The sequence below is a fragment of the Dipodomys spectabilis genome, unplaced genomic scaffold (assembly GCF_019054845.1).
Source record: "Dipodomys spectabilis isolate Male_0828 unplaced genomic scaffold, ASM1905484v1 ptg000118l, whole genome shotgun sequence".
Taxonomy (NCBI): domain Eukaryota; kingdom Metazoa; phylum Chordata; class Mammalia; order Rodentia; family Heteromyidae; genus Dipodomys; species Dipodomys spectabilis.
Window position 1 is genome coordinate 213,670 of NW_024870795.1, and position 27,908 is coordinate 241,577.

Here is a 27,908-nt window from a genome sequence, read left to right on the forward strand (position 1 = left end):
GCACGGAGCCAGGAACGGGCTCCACCGCCCTGGCGTTTAACATTGCAGAAGTGAGCCACACAGGTCTTGCCAGGGGTCAAAGTAAGGTGGTAGAAGACCCCAGACTATAGAGCCTGACCAAGCTGGCCCCTGGTACAGGGTAATGTACATACAGCACCAGGCCCACAGGGCATTCATTAAGCAAAAGCCACCATCACCCAGAGTCAAGTGTCACCACAGTATTGGCCATCCATCATCTCCTGAGGCTCCCAGGACTGGAGACAACCACTAAGCCCATTCCCCAGAGGAGAAAATGGAGTAACTGGGAAGATCAGGAGCTCAGTCTACATTGCACAGCTAGCAGAGAGGCATCAAAACTACACAGGACAAGACAGTCATCCTAGCTACTCGGGGAGGCTGACATCAGAGGATCAAGGTTCAAAGCCAGCCCGGGCAGGAAAGTCATGAGACGCTGATCTCCAATTAATCACCAAAAAGCTGGGAATGGAGCTTTGGCTCAAGTGGGTAGAGTGCAGATGCCTTGAGCGCAAATTCCCAGAGACAGTGCCCAGACTCTGAGTTTATGCCTCAGGACACACACACACACACACACACACACACACACACACACACACACACACACACACACACACACACACACACACACACACACACACACACACACACACACGAAAAAGAAAACGAAAACCCACAAAAACGATACAGGACACTCTCTGGTGGGTGAGGATGGGAGGAGAGCGCTCAGCTCTGGTCCCTCAGTCTCACCAACAAGCAGGGGCATGACAAAACAGAAGGTTGCCATCTTAACACCTGATCTGGGCACCGGTGGCTCACACCTGTAATCCTAGCTACTCAGGAGGCTGAGATCTGAGGATCGCGGTTCAGAGCCAGCCCAGGAAGGAAAACCTGTGAGACTCTTAGCTCCAATTAACCACCAGAAAACCAGAAATGGCGCTGTGGCTCAAGTGGTAGAGCACTCGCCTTGAGCCGAAGAGCTAAGGGATAGCGCCCAGGCTCAAAGTTCAAGCCCAACCAAAAAAAAAGTGACTACCCAAGGAAGTGGAAGGAGGGGAAGGAGATAGCTTCAGGAATTAGGGACACACTCTAATCAGACACCTATGACCACAGAACTCTGCTTGGCTCATTTCCAGCCCTAACAATGCGTAGACCAGCTGGAGTCTCAGGGTCAAGCTGGACGGCATCACCAGTGGCCGTGTCTCTGGCCATCATTGCTGTGGCCCAGGGGCCGGGCTTGGGGAAGGGGCCGCAAGGATAAAGAGGTGGCAGAAGTCTCAAGACCACCCCCCATCCCTGCCCAGTGGTCCAGAGGACCTGCCATCAGGACCTTCTTTGCCGTGTGGTCCTTGACCCACGTGTCCAGCTTCAGTTCCTGCTGAGGCATGTCTGGTACCCTGGAGGCACCTGAACCTCCAGGCTCAAGACTCAGGCTCACTTGCAGGTCACATGGGCTCTGCTGTGTGACCACACGAGGGACCCCACCTCTCTGAAACCGTGTCTTCTCCACTGACACAAGACTGATGATAACTCCAGCCTTGTGGGCTTGGTGCAGTAATTAAATACCACACTCCATAGCAGACCACAGAGAGGAGGTGTGTCAAGTTCAAGATGGACCCTCGTACCAGGCTCCAGTGGTTCACACCTATAATCTTAGGTGCTCAAAAGGCTGAGATCTGAGGATCGTGGTTCAAAGCCAGCCCAGGCAGGAAAGTCCAGGAGACTCTTCTCCAATTAACCAGCAAAAAGCCAGAAGTGAAGGTATGGCTCAAGTGATAGCATACCAGCCTTGAGTTTAAAAAAAAAAACAAAAGCCAAGTGAGAACATGAGGCCCTGAGTTCAAGCTCTCGTACCAGAGCCAAAATAATAATATAAAAAAGTTTCAATTGTCCCACGAACAGGGTCATCACCTCCAGCTCCCTGGCTGGCATGAAATACCTTCCTGTGTCATAAAATGTCCTGACATTGGGCTGGGAAGATGGCTCAGTGGTAGAGCGCTTGCCTTGCATGCCTGAGGCCCTGGGTTCGATTCCTCAGCACCACATAAACAAAAAGAAAAAAGCCAGAAGTGGCGCTGTGGCTTAAGTGGTAGAACGCTAGCCTTGAGCTGAAGAGCTGAGGGACAGCGCCCAGGCCCAGAGTTCAGGCCCCATGACCGGACCCCCCCCCAAAAAAAATATGTCCTGACATTATCCTGAAGGATGCTAGATAAACTACATCCCAAGCTCAGACCCTCACCACCTCCTTCCTGAGTTCTCCGTCAGCCCCAGGCTGACTGCCCAATCTCCGAGGCCCAGTTCCCCCCCCCTCCCCCTCCCCCTCCCCCCCATCCCTGCTCCCTGCTGGCAGCTGAGAGCCAGGGTGCAGTCCTCACCCTAGATCCTGGTCCCCCAGCCAGGCCCTGCTCCCTCATCCTCCCTCGCCAGCCCACTCTTTCCTGCTTCATGAGCCCCAAGCCACAGTCACGAGGCTCCTGTGGACTGGGGTCCCTGCAGGATCCATCTGGAGTGGCACCCAAGACCATAGCCACTGGCTCCATGAACACCTAGGGGTGGCCTAGTCAACCCTGCAGGCCTCCCTGTCCCCTTCTATGAAATGGGTCTCACTGGATACACTTCATGTCCTCACACAGTGTGGCATGCAGTGCCTGTGCCAAAGTCTAGGCAGGCCTCCAGACAGATACAGGAGTGGGTAAGCTAATAAAAGCAGTATGATCATATATATGAAGGTGAGTTTGTCCAGCTGGGTCCTCCGACCTCTGCCCTGACCTCCACTGAAGCTCCAGTTGCCTAGTGACCCCTCATTTCCTTAGAGAGCATGCTTGACTTGACAGCCCAGGCCCAGCGGCAGCAGGGACGTCCGGCCACACGCAAATGGTCCAAGTTCTAGGCCCAAGGCTGTGGCTGCGTCCCTGCCCACAGCAGGAAAATGAAGGGGCTCCATGGGCATTTCAGGCACGGGGACTTGGCTCTGGTGTCTATGCAAAGATGTCTCAGGTGCTCAGCAGGACACGGGACACTCTGTGTCTAGGGGGTGGCAGAAGGAACAGAGACAGACAGCTTTGAAGCAGTTAAATGGCAGGGGCAGAGGGACTTGAGGTCAGGGTCCTGGCAGCAGAGAGCAAAGGGGCACAGCCTGCAGCACTCAGACCTAGGTTGAAACCCGCCTTCCTAGAGCTGGGCACCGGGGCTCATGCCGTCACCCTAGCTACTCTGGAGGCTGAGATCTGAGGATTGCGGTTCAGAGCCAGCCTAGGCAGAAAAGTCTGTGAAACTCTTTTTTTTGGGGGGGTCCGGTCGTGGGGCCTGAACTCTGGGCCTGGGCGCTGTCCCTCAGCTCTTCAGCTCAAGGCTAGCGCTCTACCACTTGAGCCACAGCGCTGCTTCCGGCTTTTTTCTTTTTGCTTATGTGGTGCTGAGGAATCGAACCCAGGGCCTTGAGCATGCAAGGCAAGCGCTCTGCCACTGAGCCACCTTCCCAGACCGTCTGTGAAACTCTTATCTCCAATTAACCACCAGAAAACCAGAAGTGGAGCTGTGACTAAAGTGGTAGAGCACTCACCTTGAGCTGAAGAGCTGAAGGACAGCGCCCAGGCCCAGAGTTCAAGCCCTAGGACCAACAAAACAAAACAAAAACAAAACACCTTCCTACTTAACTAGCTGTGCAATCTTGGGCTACCTACTCCCCGGCTTCCATTAGCCCTGCCACAGATACAGAACAGCAGCCCTCAGTCACCAGCAGGCCTGCACGAGGGCTGAGGGTGTGCTCGCAGCAGAGTGCTTGCCTCGCATATGTGAAGTCTGGGGTTCCGTTTCCCAGACACACAGACATACAGACACACCATCCTACATGAGGGAGCTCATTCTTCCTATTCAAGCCTTCACCACCTTAGCAGAATGGTCTAGAATGTTTAAGCAAATACCAGAGCACTGGAGTCCAGCCGAACGAACACACAATTCATGTTATAAGGGCTATTACAATGGGTATGAGCAATACTAACTCACTTCGCTGTGTGCGTGCACATGTGCAGGAAGTGTTCTTGTTTATAAATAAGACAGAGCTCTAAGATGACCTGACATTTGGCTCCCTAGCCAGGGGCAGTTAGGTCCTGCCTGCCACTTCCCCGGGTGCAGCCCCTTTCCCATCCTGCAGAGGGCACTGTGCCCACCAACTGACAACACAGGGGCAGTGCTATCAGGCAGGCCTGGAGGGAATGCAGCCAGCAGCCCCACCCCGCCCCACCTCTCCTCTAGGAAGACCACGCTTGAATCAAGTGATAGACATTTTATTGGGTGGCACTGGGCGTCCCCCACTGCCGCCTCACAGTGTACAGTCAGTAGTACCGGCACCTCTAGCCTGCACCCCAGCCCCCCAGGTCAGAAGGAAGCCCAGCCTGTGCAGGCCCAGGCAACACTGGCCCTGCCCAACTATGCGCTATGGTGAGAAGTGGGGACATGGGAGGAAGGCACAACAGCTCTGCGGAGGCCCCATGCATTTGTCCTTGAGGGGAGCCCAGAATTCTCAGTCTCCTAAAAACCACCCTCAAAGGTCACGCCGTGGAGACCCCTGACCATCCAGAAGCCAGGCGGGAGGAGCTTGTCCCTGGGCACCACCGGACCAGCCATATCCAAAGAAAAAAACCGCTGAAGGACTGGTCGGTGCTGGGCAGGGAGGACTGCATTGGCCATGCGTCAGTCTAGAACAGAGGGGAAGCCCAGGCTGAAGTCCTGAGATGGGCTCTGGGAGGCGGGGCCCGAAGAGCTAAGAGGCAATTCTAACAGGATGGCGTCCCCCAGAGCTTTCCAGAGTCTCAGGCGGCATGGAAGGACAGCCCAGTGCCACCCCTGGCAGGCGGTGGGGCATGGCAGGGCTCCGGAGGAGGGCAGGCCCCCTGTGGGAAGGCACGTGGGTCTAAGGCATATGGCTGGCAGGGCACCCCTGGCTGGGAGGGCTCTGCCCAGCGGCGGGTGGGCAGGCCGGCTGGCGCCACCTGTGTCCTGCAGCACTGGGTCACACCTCACTGGGGACACCCAGAGGGGCCTCTGTGGGCTGCCGGCAGGGTCCTGAGGACGGTCCCTCCCCACTCCCAGGTCCCGGAACCACTGGGCCCAGTGTGGGCGATGGAAGGAGACAGGTGGGGAAGGGCCGGGCACAAGGTAGCGGAAGGGGAGAATGAGTGGCCCCGTTCCGCCCAGCGTGGCCTCACACCCAGCCTGAACGGGAGCTGGTGTCAGGATGTGTAACACTCCACAAGGGGGGTGACGAGCAAGTGCGTGTGACGAGCAAGAATGGGGGGGAGGGTTTCCGTGTGGTGAGGCCGTCGGTCTGGACGGACAGCAGCAGGTGGTGGACGTGCCTGGCAAGGCTCACTGCATGTATGAGTAGCGCCAGCCCCCCAGGGGCTCGTGGGTCTCCTTGATGACCTGGGGTGATGTCCAGCGCAGGAGGTAGTGGGGGCCCCCTGGCTTGTCATTGGTTCCTGTGGAAAAGATGGTTCTGTTTGTTTTGGGAGATGCCATGGCTCTGAGCAGAAGGGCTGTCCCACCTCGGAGGTGGGAAGCCATATGAGGGGTGGACGTGAAGTCAGACCTGCGGGGACGCTGAGATGCAGTAAGGAAGGAGTCTGTCTCCTCTGCAAGCTCCTGAAGCCCTTGGAATTTATGCTAACGTACACTAATGAGCCACACTTAGAAGATGGGGGCTGGTTGCCAGGGAAACCACCCAGGTGGTTAGAGGAGCTGGAACTTACAGTCCCAGGTCCACTGGGCAGTAGGGCTGTGGCTGAATTAATCACCATGGCCAGATGATTTGACCAGCAGTGCCTTCACCATGAAGCCTCCCAAGTCCTCCAAGGGACTGGGTTCTCAGCACTTCCAGACAGATTATTAACCCACATGCAGGGACAGAAATCCTGTGCTTGGGAACCTCCCACACTTCGTTCTGTGTCCATCTTCATCTACAGCCTTCAAAATACCCTGCACAAGGCCTTAGAGTCCCCAGAGGACTTGAAAACATCCACGGGACCAAAAGAGAAAACTTTCCCCACACCTAGAGTCTGCAAACTTCCACACAGGGCAGATCGAGTGGCCAGTCAGCGATCACTCACCCAAGTCTAGCCCAAGACACATTACAACCAAGTGCTCAAAGGTGAGACAAGGGGTTCTCAGGGCTACAAAAGAAAACAACACAGAGGGGTGCCCGATCTGCCAGCCAGCAGCCAGCCAGCAGACCGCTCACAGAGGCTCTACAGGCTGGGGGAGCGGCAACTGATGTTCACAGTGCAGAAGGAAACGTGTCTGCCAGGAACACTGCCACCAGACACATCCTACAAGAAACACTAAAGGGAGTCTAGGCTTGGGGGCAGAGAGCTTGCCTCATATGCATGGGGTCCTGGATTCCATCCCAGTTCTAAAATGAAAAGAAAGTAAAAGGAAAGGTGAAAAGACCGATGAAAGAAAGAGACGCTAATGAAGGAGAAGAAAGCATGTGGCTGGGCATAATGCCACATGCCTGCCACCTCACACTTGGCAGCCGAGGCAGGAGGATCAAGCATTGGAAGGTAGATGGGTACACACGGTGAGACCTTCTCTTGGATAACAGAAATGCAAGGAGAGGGGAAGGAAGGAGAGGATGGACAGGAAGAGAGGATGGATAGAAAAGAGAGACGAATGGGAGGGAGGAGAAACAGGGGGAGGAAGAGGATGAGAAGGAGAGGAGGAGGAGGAGGAGAACAAAAGAGGAACTTCAATAAAACTAGAAAGCCAGTTACAAAGTGGTCATCGTTTCTATGGTTTCCAGTTTCCAGTCTATCTGCAGATAATTATCTTGAATGTAAATGGATTAAATTCTCCCATTAAACATAGAGCAACTGAAGCAGGAGAAGTAACCAAGAACCAATCATATGTTGCTTTCAAGAAACTCACTTTACATGGACTGAAAGTGAAGATATTCTATGTAGGAACCAGAAGCATGGTAGAGCACCAGCTGTGAGCAAAAAAACGATTGAGAGCATGAGGCCCTGAGTTCAAGCCCCACTACCAGCACACACACAGAGATATTCCACATGAGTAGAATCCAAAGGAAGCTGGAGTAGTCATACTTATATGAAACTCAAAACATAAAACAGTCAAATGAGATCAGAAAGTCTTTATATAGTGATAAAGGGATCAAGTCAGCAAAAGAAAATATTAACTCTAAATATGTGTGTGTGTATATACACATGTGAACAATACTAGGGCACTCAAATATACAAAGCAAACATCTATAGAAATAAAGAACAGACTCCAGTAATGGATGGATCATCCAGACAGAGAACTGGAAAACATTAGAATTAAACTGTGTCCTACACCAAATGGACCAAATGCAAACCTACAGAAAGAAGATTCCATCACACCTTCTCACAAACACACAGAAGGGTCTCTAGTATAGATTGTATGTTAGGGACAAAACAAGCCTCCCCCTCGCCCGCCCCCCTCAATGCAAAAAGTGTTGTTGCTGGGGATCAAACCCAGGGACTTATGATCTGATCTGTGCTCCATTCTATTTATTCACGTGCTTACATCTTTTCCCGGTACTTGGGTTTGGACACTGAGCCTTAAGCTTTGTTAAGAAGGTACTCTACCTCTGAGCCACACCAGCAGCTCAAAACAAATTAAAACAGCAGCAGCAGCAGCGACAACAACACTGAAATCACACTGTTTATCTCTGTTCTGGCCATGCCGCAATTGAAGTAGAAATCAATCACAAGTTAAAACTACAGACAGAAATCACATGACTCACTCCTGAACACCAAATGGATGGAGGGGAAAAAGCAAGCAAGAAACTGAAACATTTCTCTAAACAAACGAAAATAGACACAGAACACACCAAAACTAGAGACAACAAAAGCAGTCCTAAAAGGGGATTTTATAGCAATCAACACCACATCAAAGACCATGAGAATGTCTCAAATGAAAAACCCACCACTGCAGTTCAAGGCAGTAGGAATACAAGAACCAAACCCAAAATTAGTAGAAAGGAAGAAATAACAAAGATCAGAGTAGAAATAAGTGAAATACACTAAAACATACAGAAAATACCAACAAAGGAAAGAGTGTAGTCTTCAAAAGATAAAACTGACAAACCCTCAGTTAGACTAAGAACAAAAGGGGGATGAGGTAAATAAAGTCAGACTTGTAAACAAGACAAACTGACACCAGAAAAAATAAAAAGACACTCACCTAACCAAGATTGAATCATTATACAATGGAAAAACCTCATGAGACCAGTAACAAGTAATAAAATCAAATCAGATACTGTCTCTCATCAAAGAAAAGCCCAGGGCTAAACAGCTGAATTCTTTAGGATTTAAAGAATGAATACAGATTCTTCTTCAATTACCCTGGATAATGAAAAGACTTGTGAACACATTCTCTGAGGCCAGGCTCCCACTGATACCTGAAGTCAAGCACTGTACCACAGCAGTAGCAGAAAGGAAGTTGTAGACCACAGGCGAGCACAGATACAAAAGGGTTCAAGACAATAGTAGCTGAGTCAGCCAGAAAGAGGAATTCACTCCAGGAATGCAAGGATGGCTCAACAATAACTCTCTCTCTCTCTCTCTCTCTCTCTCTCTCTCTCTCTCTCTCACACACACACACACACACACACACACACACACACAAACATGAAACACCACATCAACAGAATGAAGGACCAGAACCACAATCATTTCAACAGGTGCATAAAAGGCATTTGATAAAATTCAATACAACTTTCATGACTAAAAACAAGTATGAAAGGAACACAGCTCAACATGACATAGGTCATTTACAACAAGCCAACAGCCAACATGGTATAGAATGGGTAGCATGAGGAACTTTTCTCTGGGGCCAGCAACAGAACAAGGTGCCCACTTCTGACACTTTTGTTCAATGCACTGCTGCAAGTCCCAGGCAAGCAATCAGGCAAGACAGAGTTGATAGAGGACACTCAGAGCAGAAAAGTGGAAGTCAGGCTGTTACTGTTTGCAGATGACAGGATCTCATATAGAGAAAACTCCAAAGACTCCACACAACAACCCTTAGAGCAAATGAGCAAATTTAGCCAAGTTGCAAGATACAAAAGCAGCATATAAAAGTTAGTGGCACTGCTCTACACCAATAGTGAATTTTCTGAAATAGAATTTTCAAAAAGCAACCTTATTTATAATAACAACCAAAAGTCCTAAGATACCTAGGAATAAATTAATGGTGGAAGATTTAACCAAAATTTCAACAATGAAAGCTGAGAGCTATTGCTGAAGAAACTGACGGGGACACACGAAAGGAAAGATTTCTACGGGCCACAACAACCAACATTGTGAAATGTCCATTATTATTATTATTATCCAGAGCAATGTATAGATCCAATACAATCTCTATCAGAACGCCAATGACGTTATTCACAGAACTAGAATAAATGTCCTAAAATGTATATGGAACCACAAAAAAAAAAGAAATAGCCAAAGCAATCTTGACTAGATAGGTAGGTGTAAGGCATTATAATTACCTGACTCTGAAATATAACGTTGTCATCAAAACAGAATGATAGGGGCTGGGAAGGTGGCTCAGTGGTAGAGCGCTTGCCTTGCATGCTCAAGGCCCTGGGTTCGATTCCTCAGCACCACATAAGAAAAAAGCCGGAAGTGGCGCTGTGGTTCAAGTGGTAGAGCACTAGCCTTGAGCTGAAGAGCTGAGGGACAGTGCCCAGACCCAGAGTTCAGGCCCCAAGACCGGACCCAAAACAAAAACAAACAAAAAAAAAAACAGAATGATATTAGCATAAAACTGATCCAGATAAATGAGACAGGACAGAACCCAAAAGTAAACCCACAGATCTACAACCAACACTTTTTTTTTTTTACAAGAATGTTAAGAACATCCTGTGTTCTAAACATTGGAAATCAGTCTTTCCAATAAGTAGTACTGGGGAAATTGTGTATCCATGTATGAAAGAATGAAGCTGGACCTTTCTCATCAGTTGCAAACACCAATGAAAGACCCACAGCTACAAACAAAAATGTAGGGGAAATGAAAGGTGCCCTACAACCACTAAGAAAACATGAAGAAAATAACTCAAGACATTGGAATGAATGAGGATTTCTTTTGGACAAAACAAGGCAAATGCAAAGACATCAAACTATAAAAGCTTCTGCACTACAAAGAAACCAATCACCAGACGACACACACGGTCTACAGAATGAGAGAAAAATCTTTGCAAACTACCCATCTGACAGAGAGCTAACATCCAGAATCTGTAAGAAACGCAAAACAGTCTCAAGAGCAAAAAGTAAATAATAAAACCAGCATTTAAAATGGGCAATGGATTTAAATAGACATTCCTCAAAAGGAAAAGCCTAACAACTCTATGAACACAGGTCCGATGTCATTAATCATCAGGGAAATACAAATCAAGCCCACCACAAGGTATCATCCCATTCCAGCAGAAATGGCTGTTATTCACCAGGGCCTGCAAGGAAATGGTGGTGCACTGTTGCTAGGGTTTGTTTGCACACTCAGCAAACGTGGAACAATACGGAGTTTCCTCCAAAGAAGACAGGAGTTCCCCACCCCACTGGGTAGACACTGGGTATTAGCCAAGCCCTGATGGGGTCTGTGTCCCTGCAGATTAGCGTCACCGCTGAGATGAGCAGAGGTCTGACTACTGTGGAGTCTGCTTCCTGGGCTTCAGCCCTGGCCCTGACACAAGAGCAGTGGCTCCTCTTAGCCTCAGTTTCCCCATTCGTGAAGTGGAAGGCACCATACATATGTGATGTTCAGCAAGGAAGGGTGGGTGCTGGGCCACAATCTCCACACACACCCACATACCCACACCCCTCCACGCCCTCATGAATGGGGAGGGTCACGCCCTCGTCTGTGTAATGGGAGAAGGGTCAGCTCCTCACTTCCTCAAAAAGATCCATGCGCAACAGGTCCCAGTCCTCCAGCAGCGCTGATGCTAAAGGTCTAGGGTATCTCTACTGGGAAGGAGGACCCACTCACCAGAGGCCCGGGACCCCCCAAAGGGCTGCTGGCCCACTACTGCGCCAGTGGACTTGTCGTTGACATAGAAGTTTCCGGCAGCGTTCCTCAGCACGGTTCTGGCCTCCTGGACGACATCCCTAGGAGGTAGGGCTGTGGTCAGAGCGTCCCCAGCCCCTCTGCCCCTCCAGCCCCGGGGCCCAGATCCAGCCTCTACCCTACTGCCCTTCCTGGCTTTCCAGCTCAGCTTGAGGCCGCACCTGGGCAGGCTGCTGGCCATGCAACATGACCTCTGAGCCTCAGCATCCTCTGGGAAGGGGGAAGCCCTGCTCCCCACAGGAGGCTGACTCGGGGGTCAGAATGCCTGAGCCAGCAGACTGGCTTGGCCAGAACGACCCCCAGAACCCTTCTTCCTGGGTTCGAATCCCACCACTTCCTCTTTGTCCCTCAGACACAGTGGCTCCCGTGCTACAGAGGACAGAGGACACCCAGGGCATCCAGCAGACCTGCCTCTCCCTGGCCTGCACACCCCACTTCTGCTCTGCACACACGGCCCCATGGGGCCCAGGAAGCCAGCCACAAACTCTCCATGCCTGGGCTCTAGAGACTCAGGCAAACGTGGGCTCCAGGGGGCCCAACATCTGTATTTGTACCGAAGAGCTGAGATGCCTATGCTACTTGCCTGCCCATCACACAGGGGACAGGGGAAGGGAGGGAGAGCAGGCAGAGGGGACAGGGGAAGGAGAGCGGGCAGGGACAGGACAGCAGGACCAAGGCTCCAGGGCTGCGGCCACTCACTTATCCTGAGCAAACACTGCCCCCGTGAGGCCATAGCTGGTGGTGCTGTCGACCAGCTGCAGGGTCTCCCTGAATTTGTCATCAGGGTAGACGTACACGGTCAGCACAGGCCCGAAGATCTCCTGGGGGAGAGGCTGGGTCAGGTCCTCCCCAGACCCCTCCCTGCCCCCCAGCAGCCACCCTGGGCCCGCGCAGAGGGCCAGGGCTGCTTCCTGGTTCCCTCAGGACAGCAGTGTGCCTGGCCATATTACTCACATCCCACAGAACATCCAGAATTTTCTGGTCTGTACAAGGGGCCAGGGCTGGGAATCGAGAGGCTCCTGTGCAGCTGGCATCAGTACCACCTGAGAAGGGCTCTCTTTCCTCAGGGCTCCTTGGCCTCCAAGAACCTCAGCCCTGCTCCCCAGGCCGGGCCAGGGTCTCCGCCTGGTAAGATTCCACCCCCCCCCCCCCCCCGTCACCTCCTTCATGATGGGGTCCTGCGGGTCCTTGCTCTCCACGATGCAGGGCTCCACAAAGTAGCCCACGGAGTCGTTGCACGCGCCCCCCGCCAGGATGGTGAGGTTGGGCGAGGAGCGGGCGTGCTCCAGCCACTTCTTGATGCGGGCAAAGGACTGGGGGTGGGGGAGGTGGTGTCACAGACAGGCCGGGGTGCAGCCCCCAGCGCTGAGGGGAAGAAGGGGCGGGCTGGAGCTCCAGGGAGCCCTTTCCAAGGCTGCAGCAGTGCTGGGAGACCCCAAGCCAGAGACCCCCCGAGACCCTCCCTGCTCCCGGCTGGCCCCTAGGCCCTGGTTCCACACCTTGGCGTCAATCACTGCAGAGAAGAAGGTCCCGAAGTCCTCTGCTGGCTGGAAGGGAGGGGGGAGAAGGGGGGTGAGACCAGGGGGCTCCCTCCCTGTGCCCCCCCTGCAGAGCCTGGGGAGCTGGCACACAGAGCCTCCCGCTGGGCGGCAGCCGCTGCTCACATCGCCCACTTTGATCCCGCGGAGCTCCTCCAGCAGCCGCCCTTTGATCTGCGGCCACAGGGAGGCGGGCGCGTAGAGGCGGGAGCAGGCCGAGCACTTCTGGCCACCATACTCGAAGGCCGAGCGCAGCGTCGCGCTCACCACGCTGTCCACATCCGCGGAGCGGTGCACCAGGTGGAAGTTCTTCCCGCCACACTCTACAGGGGACGGGAGCGGGGAGATTCAGGACGTGACTAGGGTTGGGGGGGTCCTGCTGGCCCCAAACCCAGCCACAAACCCTGACCAGGAGATTCGGGAGGGGCAGAGATGGGGCGATGCCCCCCGGACCGCACCCCCAACCCACAGGTGGGAAAAGAGGCCGGGTGGGGGGCAGACACTGGAAGTCACCAGCTCCAGGTCATCGCCATTACTCTTCCCATTTGAAAGACAGGGGTACCGAGTGGAGCTGGGGCTCCAGCGCCCAGGCCCTGGCATCAGAGGCCTCGCTCTTGTCAGGGGGCCGGAGGGAGGGGCGCTGAGAACAGGGACCACCACCTCTGCAGAGGCTCCCATTCACATCAAAGATGGGTCTGGAAGCCAAGTAGCACAGCCGGCCCCTCCGGACCTCCTTCCTGACACCCCAACCGCGTTCCAGCCGGCTTAGGTACGGGGTCTAGACCCCTCCACGGGCCCAACCGGCTGCCAGTGGCTGTGCCTCACACAGCCCTTCCCCACACTTCCCCAAGACGTGCTCCACAGACGCCTGGTTCTTGCGGCCTGTACACAAGGGGTCCTACGGCCCCTTGGAAAGCACAGCACGGCTGCTATTTCCCACGAGTGTGCAGTGGTTAATCAGAGAGCATTAAAGGCCCTGAGAACTCCTGCAGAAGAATCTATAGGCTTGAAGCAGATACTTGGCATCTCTCGGTGAGGAGGTCCAAACAGAGCCCGGCAGCCCCCAGCCCACTTCATTTCTTCACACCCAAGCCCCTTCCCAACATCCGCTGCTTTCACACTTTCCACGGCTCACGCCTGGAAGAGGTTGGGGGGGGCTTACCTCCGGCCAGGCGTGGGAAGGTGTGGAACCTGTCCAGGTTCTGGGCAACCTGCTTCCACAGGTGTTTGAAGGTCCTGGAACCAGAGGATCGGGCGGGGGGTCAGGAAGCCAGGCTTAGCCAGTGGAGGATGGGGGCGGGGACTGGCCCTACCAGAGGCAGGGGCTGAAAAGCTCCAGGGCCAACAAGCCAGAGGGAGGGCAGGGACCCAGTGGTGGTGGGCTGGAGATGCTGGTAGATACCCAAGGCTATGTGATCTTGGGTTAATCTCTTAACCTCTCTGAGTCCCAATTCTGTACCTCACCTAGGAACTGAGGGACAAGCCTGTGTAGCAAGACTGTTCTGCGGTGAGCCCCGATGAGGGTCAAGGACACATGCTACACCTCACGCCCCCCAGTGCTGGGGCCCTAGAGGCCAGAGGAGGAGGCTCGGGGGAGGGAGATGGTCCGAGAAGCTGGAGCCCGGGGGCGGGGGACGGTCCGCAGAGCTGGCGTCCCAGGCCTCCTCCCAGGCTTGGACTGTGACCAACCTCAGCGCCACAAAACAATAAAAATGCTAATCACCCCGGAGCCGACTTCACAGTCCCTAATACTAATTTATGACTTTCCCAGCTTTAAGCCCCACAGCTCATCAGAGCGTGGCAAATGGAGGCCGGGCCGCTAACAGGCAGGGACCCCAGGGGCCGCCCGTGGCTGGCAGAGCCGGCCTTTCGGGAAACAGCCCTGCTCAGCAATTCTGACACTGGCAGATCTCCCCACTCCCCCCCGCCCCCCCCCCCCCACCACCTCCAACACTGAGCAGGGAAGGGGCCCGTAGAGCCCGAGGCCAGGCCGGGCAAGGAGGAACACTACACCCAGCCCAAGCAAAGGCTCCTGGGACCGGCGGCCACCTTGGGCACTGCACTCAGAGGCTCGTCCAGCCTCAGCCAAGCCCCCTCGCCCTGTGTCCACCCTTGTGAGCGATGGCCCTTCGCTCAGAGCCTGCTGGCTCCCGTGGACCCCCAGACACGCCTGGCCCCCACACAGGCGCTGCTCTGAGTCCCACCAGGTCCAGGCCATGTCCTCCCCTGGCTACTATGCACTAACCAGTCAGTACCCAGGACAGAGCATGGCGGGGTGGGCGGAGCCTGCGGTGGGGCGGAGTGGAGCCAGAGACACAGAGACAGAGTACTGCCTGTGACCAGCGGGCTGGCCACAGGGAACGCAGGCCAGTGGCAGAGCGGCCAGGCGCTCGGGGAGGGTGGCATTTGCATTCTACATGAACCGTCGCCACACACAGGGCTGTGGCGTCACAGGCAGAGTGCCCAGGGCAGGCATGGCAGGGGCCACGCCAGGGCCACTGTGCACAGCATCGGCCGCTGCCTGCTGCTAAAGCCTTCTGCAGCCCCGGTGCGTCCCCAATAAAGTCCAGAGGCCTCTGGGGTCTGGGAGTCCGTGGACAAATCCCCCGGAAGGCAGCCAGGGAGCGGGGCATTGGCCTTGCCCCTCACTCACTGCCAGTCTTAGCGGGATCAGGAAACTCCTGCTGAGTCAGTGGGGGTGCATGGGGAACCCCAGAACTCCAGCCACAGGGCTCAAGTGCACCCCAGAGCACATCCCCACTCCCCAGCTTCCTTCCCGCCTCCTCCCCCAGGCAGCCCATCCCCATGCGACTCACGGCACACTGCCTGTGAAGTTGATGCCACAGAGGTGCTCCGAGCTGGTCACAGTGTCCCCGAACACGGGGCCATCCGCTGGCACAAACTGGATGATGTTTGGGGGCAGGCCGGCCTCGCGGAGCACGCGGTAGACGGCGTAATTGGCCAGCATGGCGGTGTCGCTGGGTTTCCACAGGACCACGTTGCCCTGCAGGAGGGGGTAAGCGTCATGCACAGGCCCAGCCCATGGCACGGGCATCCCTCACCGGGGACCACCATCGTTGTCTCTCCGCCCCCCGCCACAGGAACCCAGAGTCCTCACCCTGAGGCCCTGGTTCCGCTCCTCAGCCCCGACTCTTTCTCGGGGAGCCTGTGCCCCATTCTCCATGCTCTGTGCACCCTCTGGACAAGGCCAGTCGAGGGCTCACAGGCCCTCGGGCACATGTCCCGGTTCATGAACCCAGGGAGGGTGGTGCGCATCTGTGCATGCAGACACATGGCACCCACGCTGCACACGTGGGCATCGGCCACCTTGGCTGGCCAGGGCTGAGGCCTTGCCCTCCTCCTGCCCAGGCTGTATGAGGGCTGGCCGCGTGCGTGTGTCCCATTGGACTGGGCGCCTGGTGAGGGCGGCCACTGCACTCCAACTGTGCTGGGGGAGCACCCAGCCCTGAGCCACGTGACCTGCATGTTCACATCCGGTCCACGGTTCACCCTCCAGCAGCACACAGTGGGCGCTGCAGGTGAGCCACCGCCCTGCTGTCCTCGGCCACCAGACCTGCCTGGTGGACTGAGTCCTCACTACCCCACCTCAGAGCTCAGAGACTGTCTGGAACTCCCACAGAGACAACACTAGGATTTGAATCAGGTATCGAGCCTAATGCTCATCCCCGCCCGCTGCCCGCCACTGCACTTCCCAGTGTCCCACGGTCCTCACCATCAAGGCCGGCGCCCCCGCCAGGTTGCCACCGATGGCGGTGAAGTTGAAGGGTGAGATGGCGGCCACGAATCCCTGGGGAGGAAAGAGCCAATGAGGCCTGGCCGGCGATTTCCAGCACCCCCACGGCCTCACCGCCTGCCCGCCGGTACCTCCAGCCCCCGGTACACCATGCTGTTGGTGCTGGGCGGTGTGCTGATGGGCTGCTCCCCCTCCAGCTCCATGGCGAACTTGGCATTGAATCGGAAGAAGTCGATGAGCTCAGCGGCGGCGTCTATCTCAGCCTGGATCACTGTCTTAGCCTGCAGCGCAGGGGAGGTGGCTCAGCCGCAAGACGGCCACCGTCAGCCCTCCCCCCATCGCAGCACGGAGCCGGAGCCGGGCTCCAGAAGGGGTGGGAAACCTGCAGTGGGCTGACCTCGAGCCTAGGCTGGAAAGGACCCCAGTTCTCAGGCACCTGAACCTCAACCCCTGAGATCTCTTCTAACTGCTAGGGGCCCTCCTGGCCACCTGGGGTCCCCGGCAGGTGCACAGTTAGGAGTACTGGGCCAAGGAAGCCGAGCTAAGATGTGCACCTTGCTTTCTGAAGCCAAATAAAGAGAGAACTCAATCTGACCACAGTTGGCCTGCAAACCTCGGCACCCAGACCCAGAGACAACAGCCAGTATGGGGTGTGCAGCTGTCACGCCACCTCCACTCAGCAAAGGGCGCTCCCGGCCTGGGCACAGGGAGCAGGCAGGAGCCAACCGTCAGACCCACTTGGCAGGGATGGCACCCTAAACTAAGCTTCTAAAAATAGCAACACTAGCTGAGCGTCGGTAGCTCATGACTGTCATCCTAGCTACTCAGTACAAGAAGACTGAGATCTGAGGGTCGTGGTTCAAAAGCCAGCCCGGGCAGGAAAGTCTATGAGACTCATCTCCAATAAACCACCAGAAAACTGAAAATGGCGCTGTGGCTCAAGTGGTAGAGTGCTAGCCTTGAGCTGAAGAGATGAAGGACAGCGCCCAGGCCCAGAGTTCAAGCCCCACGACAGACAAAAAAAAAAAAAAAAAGTCAAAACTGACCCTTTCCTCCATCCCTTCCTCGCCATTAATGAAGAACTTCCAGGGTTGTGTGGTTCCGTTGGTAGAGCGCTAGTCAGTGAGGGAAAGCAACAGGTGCCAAGTTCACGTTCTGGTCTCATACATTTTTTTAAAAATGGTGGAGAAAAGGGGAATAAAAACATCCTAGGATTCTAAAAGACCTCATGGAAACCCCAGAGAAAGCATCCCGAGGCTGGTGGGAGCTGCAGGATCCAGGAGGCGGAGTGAAGGCCCAGGGCAACTGCCTGTCAAACCTGACAAAGGCCCTGATGGAGTGGAGCGAGGCAGAGCAGGGGAGGGACCAGTCTGTGCAGGAGGCACCGTTTATAGTCTGCCTCCTCTGGAAGTTTCCATTCCTGAATCCTAGCTCCTAGGCCTTGTCTCTGAGGATACCTCCAGGGCTCCAATAGCGCTAGCACCCAGAGCGTGATGGGACCCGGACATCTTCCAGTGCTGAGCCTGGGCCCTCAGCCCTTAGCCCCTCACCTGCCCCAACATGGTCTTGGCCAGGACCTCAGCCCTGCGGGGCCCGCTCAGGAGATCGGCTGCCTTCAGGAAGATCTGGGCCCGGTCTGCGAGGGGCTTCAGGTCCCACTCTTTCCTGGCAGCCAAGGCAGCCTGGATGGCTTTGTTGAGCAAGGCCTGAAGGGAGAGACAGAGGTCAGGGCTGCCCCCAGCACCGGAAGGGCCCCGGGGGAAGGAGAGGGAGGAGAGAGGGAAGGCCACTCCACCGTCACCCGGCCTGGCCCCACGGCTGCAGACAGCATGCCCGTCCACTGGCTGCTCCCCACGCAGAGCCTGTCCTGCTGTCAGCCTGGGTTCTCAAGGACCTAGTCAGCTGACCAGCGTAAGGAGGCCTTGCCCCCTCGCTCATGGTCCAGGCCAGGGCTTATCTTATTCTTGGGCCCATCGGCCTGTGAATCTACCATCCACAGGTTCAACAGGCCCCAGCTTTGGGGGCATCTCTGCACCCTGACACTCCTGCTGCAGATACCCCAGGTTTCCCTCCTTCCCTCCCTTCCTCCCTCTTTCCTATTCTCCCTCTCCTTCTCTCCCTCCCTCCCTCCCCATGACATCAGCTCCCAGGTCCTGCTCAGGCCACTCGGCTCCTGCCCACAGGCGCCCCCGGGTGCCAATCCCTGCTTGCCTTTCCATCTCTGTCCCCAATTGCCCTGACTCAGCCTTCCGGAATCTTTCTCTTCCCCAAGCCAAGTTCTCCTCCATCACAGTGGGCATGTCTGGAGATGTCCCAACCCTGACCAAGGCAGCTCACACTTGGCATCAGTTAACCTGAGCATGTCCAGACCTGTCACAGACCCTGTCCAGGGACACCCTCAGTGCCAGCAGCCCCCAGCTCATCCCCACCCCCCTCAGTGCCAGCGGCCCCAGTCCACCCCCAGGGCCGGGAGCCACTGAGCTGTACCCTCACTTGAACAACCGGCAGCCCAGTTGCAAACAACCCCGCCCAAGTCACCGGACTCACCTTGTCTGCATAGCAGAACTTGGCTACCTTGTGTCTGTGGTTAAAGGGCTGAAAAGAAGAGAGAGGTGGGTTCACGTGGGCACTGTGCCCCTGCCCTGCCTCTCCCCTGAACAGCACTGGGCACTGCCCTGCCTCTCCCCTGAACAGCACTGGGCACTGCCCTGCCTCTCCCCTGAACAGCACTGGGCACTGCCCTGCCTGTCCCCTGAACAGCACTGGGCACTGCCCTGCCTCTCCCCTGAACAGCACTGGGCACTGCCCTGCCTCTCCCCTGAACAGCACTGGGCACTGCCCTGCCTCTCCCCTCGTACAGCACTGCACCCCTGCCCTGCCTCTCCCCTGAACAGCACTGGGCACTGCCCTGCCTCTCCCCTGAACAGCACTGCACCCCTGCCCTGCCTCTCCCCTGAACAGCACTGGGCACTGCCCTGCCTGTCCCCTGAACAGCACTGGGCACTGCCCTGCCTCTCCCCTGAACAGCACTGCACCCCTGCCCTGCCTCTCCCCTGAACAGCACTGGGCACTGCCCTGCCTGTCCCCTGAACAGCACTGGGCACTGCCCTGCCTGTCCCCTGAACAGCACTGGGCACTGCCCTGCCTCTCCCTGAACAGCACTGGGCACTGCCCTGCCTGTCCCCTGAACAGCACTGGGCACTGCCCTGCCTCTCCCCTGAACAGCACTGGGCCCCTGCCCTGCCTCTCCCTGAACAGCACTGGGCACTGCCCTGCCTCTCCCCTGAACAGCACTGGGCCCCTGCCCTGCCTCTCCCCTGAACAGCACTGGGCACTGCCCTGCCTCTCCCCTGGTACAGGATGTGAGCACTGCGTGCTTGCCTCGGTTGGCATGGAGAGTAAGACCAGGGGATTATGGACAAGTTCTTCCAAGCCAGGTCCAGCATAGGTCCACCCGAGGTTTCATTCACCAAGGACCCAGGCTTTACTCTCCCCATTGAGACCTGGGAGATTCCTGGTCTGCCTGAAGTGTCTGTCCGCCTCTGAACGGACAAACTCCAAGCAGGGAAACGGGGCCCAGCCCTCTGCGTCAGCCTCCACACCCCCGTGAGCCCCAGCAGGCACAGAGGCGATGTGGGGCCCCTCCTGGCCCTTCTAGCCACAGACAGGACTTGGGGGCTGGACACGGTGTCCTTGCAGTTGGTTCATGGCTTTAGAATCCTGTGAGAGCCATGGCCAGCAGAGGAGCCGAGGCAGAGCCTAAGGGCTCCATGGGAGCGGGGGGGGGGGGGGGGGGGGTCAGGGGGAGGGAGAGGAAGTGGGGATGCCTGCCTGCTCTCAGACCTCAGACGTACCGACACCTGGTACCGGATGTCCGATGTCCACACCTCCTCGTCCCCTACCACACACGGGATGGCTTCTGTATGGCCCTTCAGGTCCTTCAAGGCCTGTGGAGGGAGGGACAGGTGGGTGGGAGGGCACTCTGGTCCCCCTCCCTGAGGTGGGGAGTGTAAGCAGCACTGCCCAGGGGAGGGCCAGGGGAGGGAGCATGCCCCCCTCAGCCCCGGTCACAATGCAGGAAGGTGAGCCAGGGTCGCCAGCTCTTCCTATGCCAAAGATAAAGCCCTGCATGTGAAATGTGCCCAAACTCTCACGACTGCTCAAAGCTGGGCAGTGACCTCTACAGGCTTAGTACTCAGCACCTGCTCAGCGTCTCCACACAGGGCTGGGGCAGGGTCAGTATCTGGGGGCGGGGGCTGCCCCTGCCCCAGGCCTGCACCCTCCGCGCCCACCCATTCCCCAGTTACCTTCTGCAGTGCGTCTCGCTCAGGGCTGCCGGAAGTGAAGGCCAAGATGGGCTCATTGGCCACCTTCAGCGGGGAGGCATGCTTCCACCGCAGCCTGGACACAAAGCCAGAGCAGAGGACAGGTCAGCAACCACCACTACCACATGCCTCTTACAGAGTCCCAGGCTAGCTCAGAGGCCTGAAACCGAAGGAAAACACAGGGCCTGCAAGAGAGAAACGGGCCCAGGGTCCAAGACGCAAGTCCTCCCTCTGCCACTGTGGCCCCTGGGGTATGTGACTTGCGGCTCTGAGCTGATTTCTACAGCTGTCACACAAGAACGATCCTACCAAACTCATACAGTGGTCTGTCGTTTACATGCACAACTGCAAAACAATGCTGATGTGCACTCCACACACAGAGGGCTCCTCCGGCCCCCGTCACTCAGCGTGAGCCTCTGAGACTCTCATGGCGACACCAATGCACTGCAGGTGGTCAGGGCGTGCAAATGAGGAAGGCCACTGAGGCCCCTTCCCAGGGACAGGGAGGGTGGCTGGGGTGGGGGTCGGTCCGGAACCGCTTACTTTGACCAGGCACTGGCTAGGCACTGGAGCCGGGTGATGGAGGCCAGGCTTTGTTCCAAGCGGGGTGTTGTTCTCCAGCGGGAGCAGCCAGCCCCCCCACACCCCCCACTCCAACTCAGCGACAGTCCCGGGCACAGTGTGGGTGGAACAGTGACCCCGGTTTTATTTGTGTTTAGAACACATAACGAAAGGACTCTGTGCTTCATTTTAGTGCGGTCTTGGAGCAGGCCGTCGGCTGGCGTTCTCTGAGCCTGCGTGTGCTCAACAGGACCAGGGCCTGGCCATGGGAGAAGGGGACCAGGAGAATTTAGGCCAAAAGGTTTTCATCTTCCTAGAAAGGAGTCGGGGCTCACAGAGCCCCTCAGGAGGCCTGGAGAGAAGTGCAAAGCGGGGACCATGTGGGCAGACAGGCCCCGAGATCACTGCATGAGCCCCCCCACCTGCTCCCTACTTTCCAGACTCCACAGAGGGGCAATGTCCAAGACAGAAACACACGGGACAGTTACACAAGGGGCCCAAGGAGGGGACTGAAGGAGGGCGGTGGCAGGAGGGCTGTGCAGGAGGTGACCAGCAACGGACACTGGAAGGAAGCTGAGGCCAGACCTCAGGGAAAATGCATTTCAGGAAGAGGACAGGGTGGGCGCCATGGCCAGGAGGCACAGGAGCAGTCACAGGAGCCTGAGGCCAGCGAGACCTCAGAGCAGGACTCAGAGTGGGAAGGGAGCGCGGACCGCTTCCCCTCCACCGCCACCCCAAGAGCTGAATTCCTCAGCCCCACCTTCCCCAGGCTGCGGTGGGAAGAGTGGACAGGGACAGATCTGTGCTGTAATCCAGCCCTGCCTCCCGCCAGCTATGTGACCCTGGGCAAATCACTGTCCCTCGTAAAAGGGTGAGGCCTGGCATGCTGGCACCAGAGGTCTGACACAGCTAAGACCGAAAAGCATTCCATTCTTCCACCTGAGGAAGAATGAAGGCGTCCTGAGTCTGAGAGCCTGAGGAAGCAAGTGTCTGCCTCCTGGGACAATCTGGAAGGTTCCAGTTGGGCTCTAGGCTAGGTGGGACTCCATGCAGATGAGTCCACTGCGGCCCTCTGTGGGACGGGGCTGCTAGTGTGTGGTGGGCAGGAAAAGCCAGGCTCCAAAGCAGACACACATGCACACATGCTCAGGATTGCAGCCTGTGATCCTTCAGAACCTGTTGGGACAGCACTGAGTGCCAGACAGGGACGCTCTTTCAGATCGCTGGCCAGGAAAGCAGATACCCAGAGAACTCCACAGAGCCATCACACTGGCGGCGGGCGGGGGGGGGGGGGGGGGGGGGGGGAGGGGGTGGAGAGGATAGAGAGAACACTAGATTCCAACTGACTTCCCAGCTCTGCTTTCCCTGTTTCCAAATCTGTGGCCTTCTACTGAGAGGCCCCCTGTGACCCCAGGATCACATGAGCTCATGGTTTTCTCTGAGCCTACAAAGTCTCCTGGCCTTGGCCAGGTGTGTCCAACCATCAGAGTGTAGCTAGAATACACTAGTTCAAAGTTCAGCCTCAGCTGACTATAGCCAGAAATAAGCCAGGCACCCCAGGAAAACTCTGGCTCATGGGCCATTTAGTCTTAACATGAGCACGGCTCCCATCGGCTTAGGAAGGCGGAGGTGATCATTCACCAGACCGGGCCTCTGGGCAGGACTGCACCCCTCATTTGTTCCTTCCTGCAGCCAGCTCTCATTTATCCACGTGGCGGATGGAGATCAGTGGACAGAGGCCACCCACAGTGTCAGTACCACCCACCCATTGATGTCCCGCCCGTTCGCTGAGCTCAGGAGGGCCTGGCTCTGGGGTGCAGACTTGACGCAGGCTTCAGTCCTCTGCTGTGGAGCGGATCTGACCCCAACCTAGATTCCCCTCACACATTCTGCTCTCCTGGGGACCCCACTGCCGGGGGCCTGGGACTGACACTGCCCCTCCCACCCTCTGCAGATACTGGGAGGGGAGGGTGCTTGCAAAGGGTGGAGCAGTAGGAGATGGCAGGCGTGCTGGGAGCTGGGAACCTAGAGGGGAAAAGCAGAAGAGAAAGCAAAGAGGCATCCTGCAGCCCCCTCTGCCCGCCCCAGACAGCGGTGCTAAAGCAATAGCCCGCCCCTAGGCCACCTTCCCTAAGCCACTCCACAGCCCCACCACACGTAACAAGCAGGGTGCATTCTGGGAGACAGGTCAGGTGTGCCACGTCACTGGGGCGGCCTCTGCGTGCAGGGGGCTGTAACCACCACGGAGGGAGGGGGGTGCTGGCGCCCTAGGCCGTGCTGCTTTATGATAAACTTCTTTTTCTTTTTGAGACAAGGTCACATCATGTTACCCAAGCTGGCCTTGAATTCAAGACCCCCCTGCCTCCACCTTCCAAGTTCTGGAACACCCTTTCTGCTTATGTGGGGACCCCACAGCTATGGCCTGGGACACATCACCCTGTGGCCAGGGCGGTAACAGGTAGATACCACCACACCTGGCTAAACTAACTTCTCTGTCTCCTTCCTTCCTTCCTTGCTTCTTTTCTCTTTCTCTCTCTCTCTTTCTTTCTTTTCTTTCTTCCTCCCCCTCCCCCTTTCCTTGCCAGGCACTGGTGGCTCATACCTGTAATCCTAGCTATTCAGGAGCTGAGATCTGAGGACTGAAGTTCAAAGCCAGCAAATCTATGAGATTTTTTTAATCTCCAATTTAAAAAGCTGCAAGTGGAGCTGTGGCTCAAGTGGTAGAGCACCAACCTCAAGCAAAAAAGGCTAAGGAACAACACTCAGGCCTTGAGTTTAAGCTCCAGTACTGGCACGTGTGCACGCGCATAACACATACACACACACACACACACACACACACAAAGATTAAGAAAAGACTAGAAGGAGAATAGCAGAAGATAGAAAATGTATAACACAGTAACACACAGTGGCTTGTTACCACTACGGAGTGTGAGGCGCTGAGCATGGCCATGTGCTCTGCTCAGTCCCCTGGCAGTGGAGATGGGCGGGGAGGGGGGTTTAACAGCAGCTTAGATCACAGACCTGAGGACTGTGTTACACACACTGTGACCAGCCCAGGTTACAACACTGCCAGGCAACTCCAGTTCCCAGCTCCGTCATAATCTCACAGGACCGTGTGTGTGTGTCCCACTGCTGACCAATGCATCACCACATGTGACATGAAGACGTCGCTGCAGGAGACAGCTCAAAACTATTTACTGGCTTCTCACCTCTCTAAAATAAAATTTCAGAGTCCTCACAAGACCATAAACTCCCTCCTCCATAGCCCATTTGCCACAATCCAGCCACCCCATCTTTTCTGTGGCTCTAACCAGGCTGCCTCACACAGCCTGAATGGGGCGCCTGTAGGGTCACAGCCTCAGCTGGGGACAATTGTCATTACAGAGCTGACTGACCTGGTGAGCTCCCACCAGGCCAAAGCTCCATGCAGCGGCCTGTGTCCACTCTGTCCACCACCGACCACCCAGCCTCACGGTCTGCCTGCCTGGCCCACAGGACGGAGTACCTGAGAAAAAGCTCAGCAAGCTTAGGAGGCAGACATGGTGTCAGAGCCAGTGCCAGGCCCCCGGGACCGGACTTGCAGAACAGGGTTCTTTCAACACCACCAGGCTGAATGCAGGTCCCTGAGGTCCCCAGTGGCTGGGGACCGGGGTGGTCAAGGAGAAGAGCTCTAGAAAGGAAATGCTTGGCAGGTGAGCCACCTGCTTCCCTGCTATCTGGGACCTGATAAGACAAATCCTCCTTATCACTGTGATTAGAGGCCCAGCAGGCAGCCAGGGAAAGTGCGAAGTGCTGGGCCGGGTGGGCGGGGCACAGAGCTGGGGGAAGCAGCAAACCCGACTGCCCAAAGGAGCACAGTGAGGAGGGGACTGAGTGAGTAGCACTTGGACAAGCCACCAGGTTCGGGGACCACCTCACGAATGCACCCCACACATGTACAAGGGGGCTGCTCCTAGGACCTGCATTTTACAGATGAGTAACCAGGGCTTCTGAAACGATGCTCCCCATTCATTCTGTTCATTCGTGGCTCACGGTCACAGCATGTTAAGTGACCAGTCAGGATCAGAACCCAGGCCTTCCTCTCTCAGGAGACTCTGTCTGTATGTCCTCCCCCCCCCCCACCGCCCCAGGAGTGGTGGCTAGAAGCTCATTTCTCAGCTGGGGGAGGCTGAGATGGACACTGGCTTGGCTGATGCTGCTTGGCTGTCCATTAGCACTGCCACTCCGCCCAGGGGTCTTTCCCAGTCTATACTGTCAGGTCAGCTAGGAAAGGTCTGGGGACTTTGGAGTCCCCAGAAAGGCCAAGTGTCTGTCCCCTGTCCCCAGCAGAAGCTCTGAGTCTGCCAATGAATTAGAGAGGGGAGGGGCTCGGGGATCTGCGGGCCACAGCCCCTGCCCTTCATAGTTCTTTGGTTGTTCCTCAGTGTTTGCACTCAGGGCTGACACCAGGCAGCCCACTTGGGGGCCAGAGGTTGGGGGGAGTGTGGGTGTGGGGGGGCAGTACTCACAGTGCAGCAGCACTTACTGAGCTCATTTAATACCCATGACTACCCTGTGAAGTGGCCATTGTTATTTTCCATAAGACAACATAAGACAGCACAGAGAGGTTAAGTAACCTGCCCAGAGCCACAGAGCTGCTAGAGGTGTTTTTAGCGCATTCACACTACCACCTATCATGAGGTCAGATGTTGAATTTTTTTCTTGTGATGTCATGTCAGCCCTCAAGAAGCTTTGAATTTTGAAGTATTTCAGATTTGGGATGCTCAGTTTATGCTGGCAGATCAACCCATTTTTATGTTGCTTAAAAGAAAAAGTTAAAAGGGTATAGTCATCAAATAGACAACAGAGGCTATTTCTTGGGATTTCCTTGAGATTATAGGTGATTTTTTAAAATAAGTTTTGTTGCTCTGGCTATATCTTCACAACGGACACATATTAAACACTTTTTTAAAAAAAGACATTACCAAGCATTCTTTAAAAAAAAATGGTTGAGATTCCTGGCATTGAAGGCAAAAAAGGAAATACTACTACTGGTTCCTCAAAAGAGATGGTTTTTACACCTAGGACAATGAACTGTCTCCAAAAGTGAAATTTTCTCCATGCATTCAGACATGGTACATGACAGATGTGTCAAATAAATGGACAAGTGAGCAAAACTCTTAGCTGTTCTAGAATCTGGCTCTCAAATGAGGGTGACAGATGACAACTAGCCAATATCTGAACACCTTTGTTATTGCCAGGATGCAGGGGTTAGGGTGCTACTAGCATCAGGTGGGCAGGGGCCAGGGACGCTGCTGGGCATCCTACAGAGGAGCCGTCCAACAAAGGACAGGCAGCCTGTCCCTCAAGTTCAAGATGCCAGGCTGAGGAGGCCTGGTGGGCTTCTCCAAGGCCAGCTGCACACTGTATTTGGAAGAGGTAACTTCACCTGGGGAACCTCTCCCTCCCCTCCACTCAGGAGGCCTCATAATCAAGAGCAAGAATCGGGAGGGGGACCTACTGTAACTAAGTCTCTGGGGATAGGGCAGACCCCTGTTTCTGCTGCAACTAGATGTCTATCAGCTGCAAGATGGGGTCAATCCGGTGCTTATCAGCTGTGCTTGGTAAATGTTATCTCCGACTTTGCTTTGAGAACATAAGATGGCTTTCTAGCACCTTTTCGAGGGTCCATGTCTGTGCCTTTCCCCCTAGGCTACCCCTGCACAGATAAGCTCAGCAAACCCCTGAACTCCTAAGATGAATCCCACCTGATGGGGCTTCTCCGTGGGGTTTGCAAGAACGAACCTCAGCGTACAGGAAGAAGCCTCACACGGGGCTCAGCCGGCAAGCATGCTGAGCCCCCGTCTGTGTGGGTCCATTTCGGTTAGGAGAGGGGTCCTCACCCCCCCCAACCCCTCCACGTTCTCTTCCCGGGTTCCTCCCCGTCCCTCCCCACTGGGGACGTACAGAGGTGCAACTCACCCACGCCATCCCATGGGGGCAGGGAGAGGGCCACTGATTAACTCAGAAAGGGCACAGCTCAGCTGGGAGGCAGGGACCGCCACGGGCGGGCCAAGGGGCCGGCCAACAAAGCTGGACGGGGCGGGGGGACAGGGGCCGCCGGACCTCGAAGCGAGGCCCGCAGAAACCCCCGCGCCTCCCGCAGGCCCACGCCCCGGGAGCCCCGCGACGCAGGGCCTCCGTGCGGCCGGGGTCGGGACGCCCGGCCCGGGCCCTTCGGGCACTTGTCACCGTGAGAGTGGGCTGAGCCCACCAAGGCGGCCGCTGTCCCAGCGCGGGACGCGGGACGCGGGCCCCGCCCGCCGCACGGGTCCGGGAAGCGGGGGCGGGGCGCGTCCCCTCCGTGTAGGGCACGGGAGGCCGCGACCCGGCGCGGAGCGCAGCCCCGGGGCCGCGCCGGGGACCCCAGCGCCCCGAGGTCCCGCAGGGTTGAGCTTGCGGCGCCGGGGAGGCCCGGCCATTCTCGGGAGCCGGCGGCCGGCGCCGCGCCGACCCGGCCCGGAACGCACTCACCCAACCCCGGTCCAGGCTCGGGCCAGGCGGGAGCAACGCAGGAGGAACGGGCGCGGCGGCGGCAGCATCGCGGCGGGTGCGCGGCGCGGCCCGCAGCGT

General features: G+C 56.4%; 1 protein-coding gene across 1 annotated transcript; it reads right to left on the reverse strand.

The window, feature by feature from the left end:
- Positions 1–4,285: 4,285 nt before the first annotated feature.
- Aldh4a1 (aldehyde dehydrogenase 4 family member A1) lies at positions 4,286–27,908 on the reverse strand. The gene is made up of 15 exons (XM_042688424.1): positions 27,810–27,908; positions 20,715–20,808; positions 20,262–20,354; positions 18,955–19,002; positions 17,958–18,113; positions 16,539–16,688; positions 16,387–16,461; positions 15,470–15,657; positions 13,816–13,889; positions 12,780–12,976; positions 12,615–12,662; positions 12,276–12,428; positions 11,815–11,936; positions 11,038–11,156; positions 4,286–5,495 (listed from the first exon to the last, which is right to left on the reverse strand). Exons 1-15 carry the CDS (start codon positions 27,875–27,877, stop codon positions 5,383–5,385), a joined length of 1,698 nt encoding a protein of 565 aa, XP_042544358.1. The 5' UTR covers positions 27,878–27,908; the 3' UTR covers positions 4,286–5,382.

Excerpts from the sequence above, each read along its gene's own strand:
- Aldh4a1 (XM_042688424.1), bottom strand. The coding sequence starts at position 27,877 with ATGCTGCCGCCGCCGCGCCCGTTCCTCCTGCGTTGCTCCCGCCTGGCC. Across the intron at positions 18,114-18,954 it reads AGTTCTGCTATGCAGACAAG|GCCTTGCTCAACAAAGCCAT; the intron begins GTGAGTCCGGTG and ends CTCTCCCTTCAG. Across the intron at positions 15,658-16,386 it reads CGGGGGCGCCGGCCTTGATG|GGCAACGTGGTCCTGTGGAA; the intron begins GTGAGGACCGTG and ends CCCCTCCTGCAG.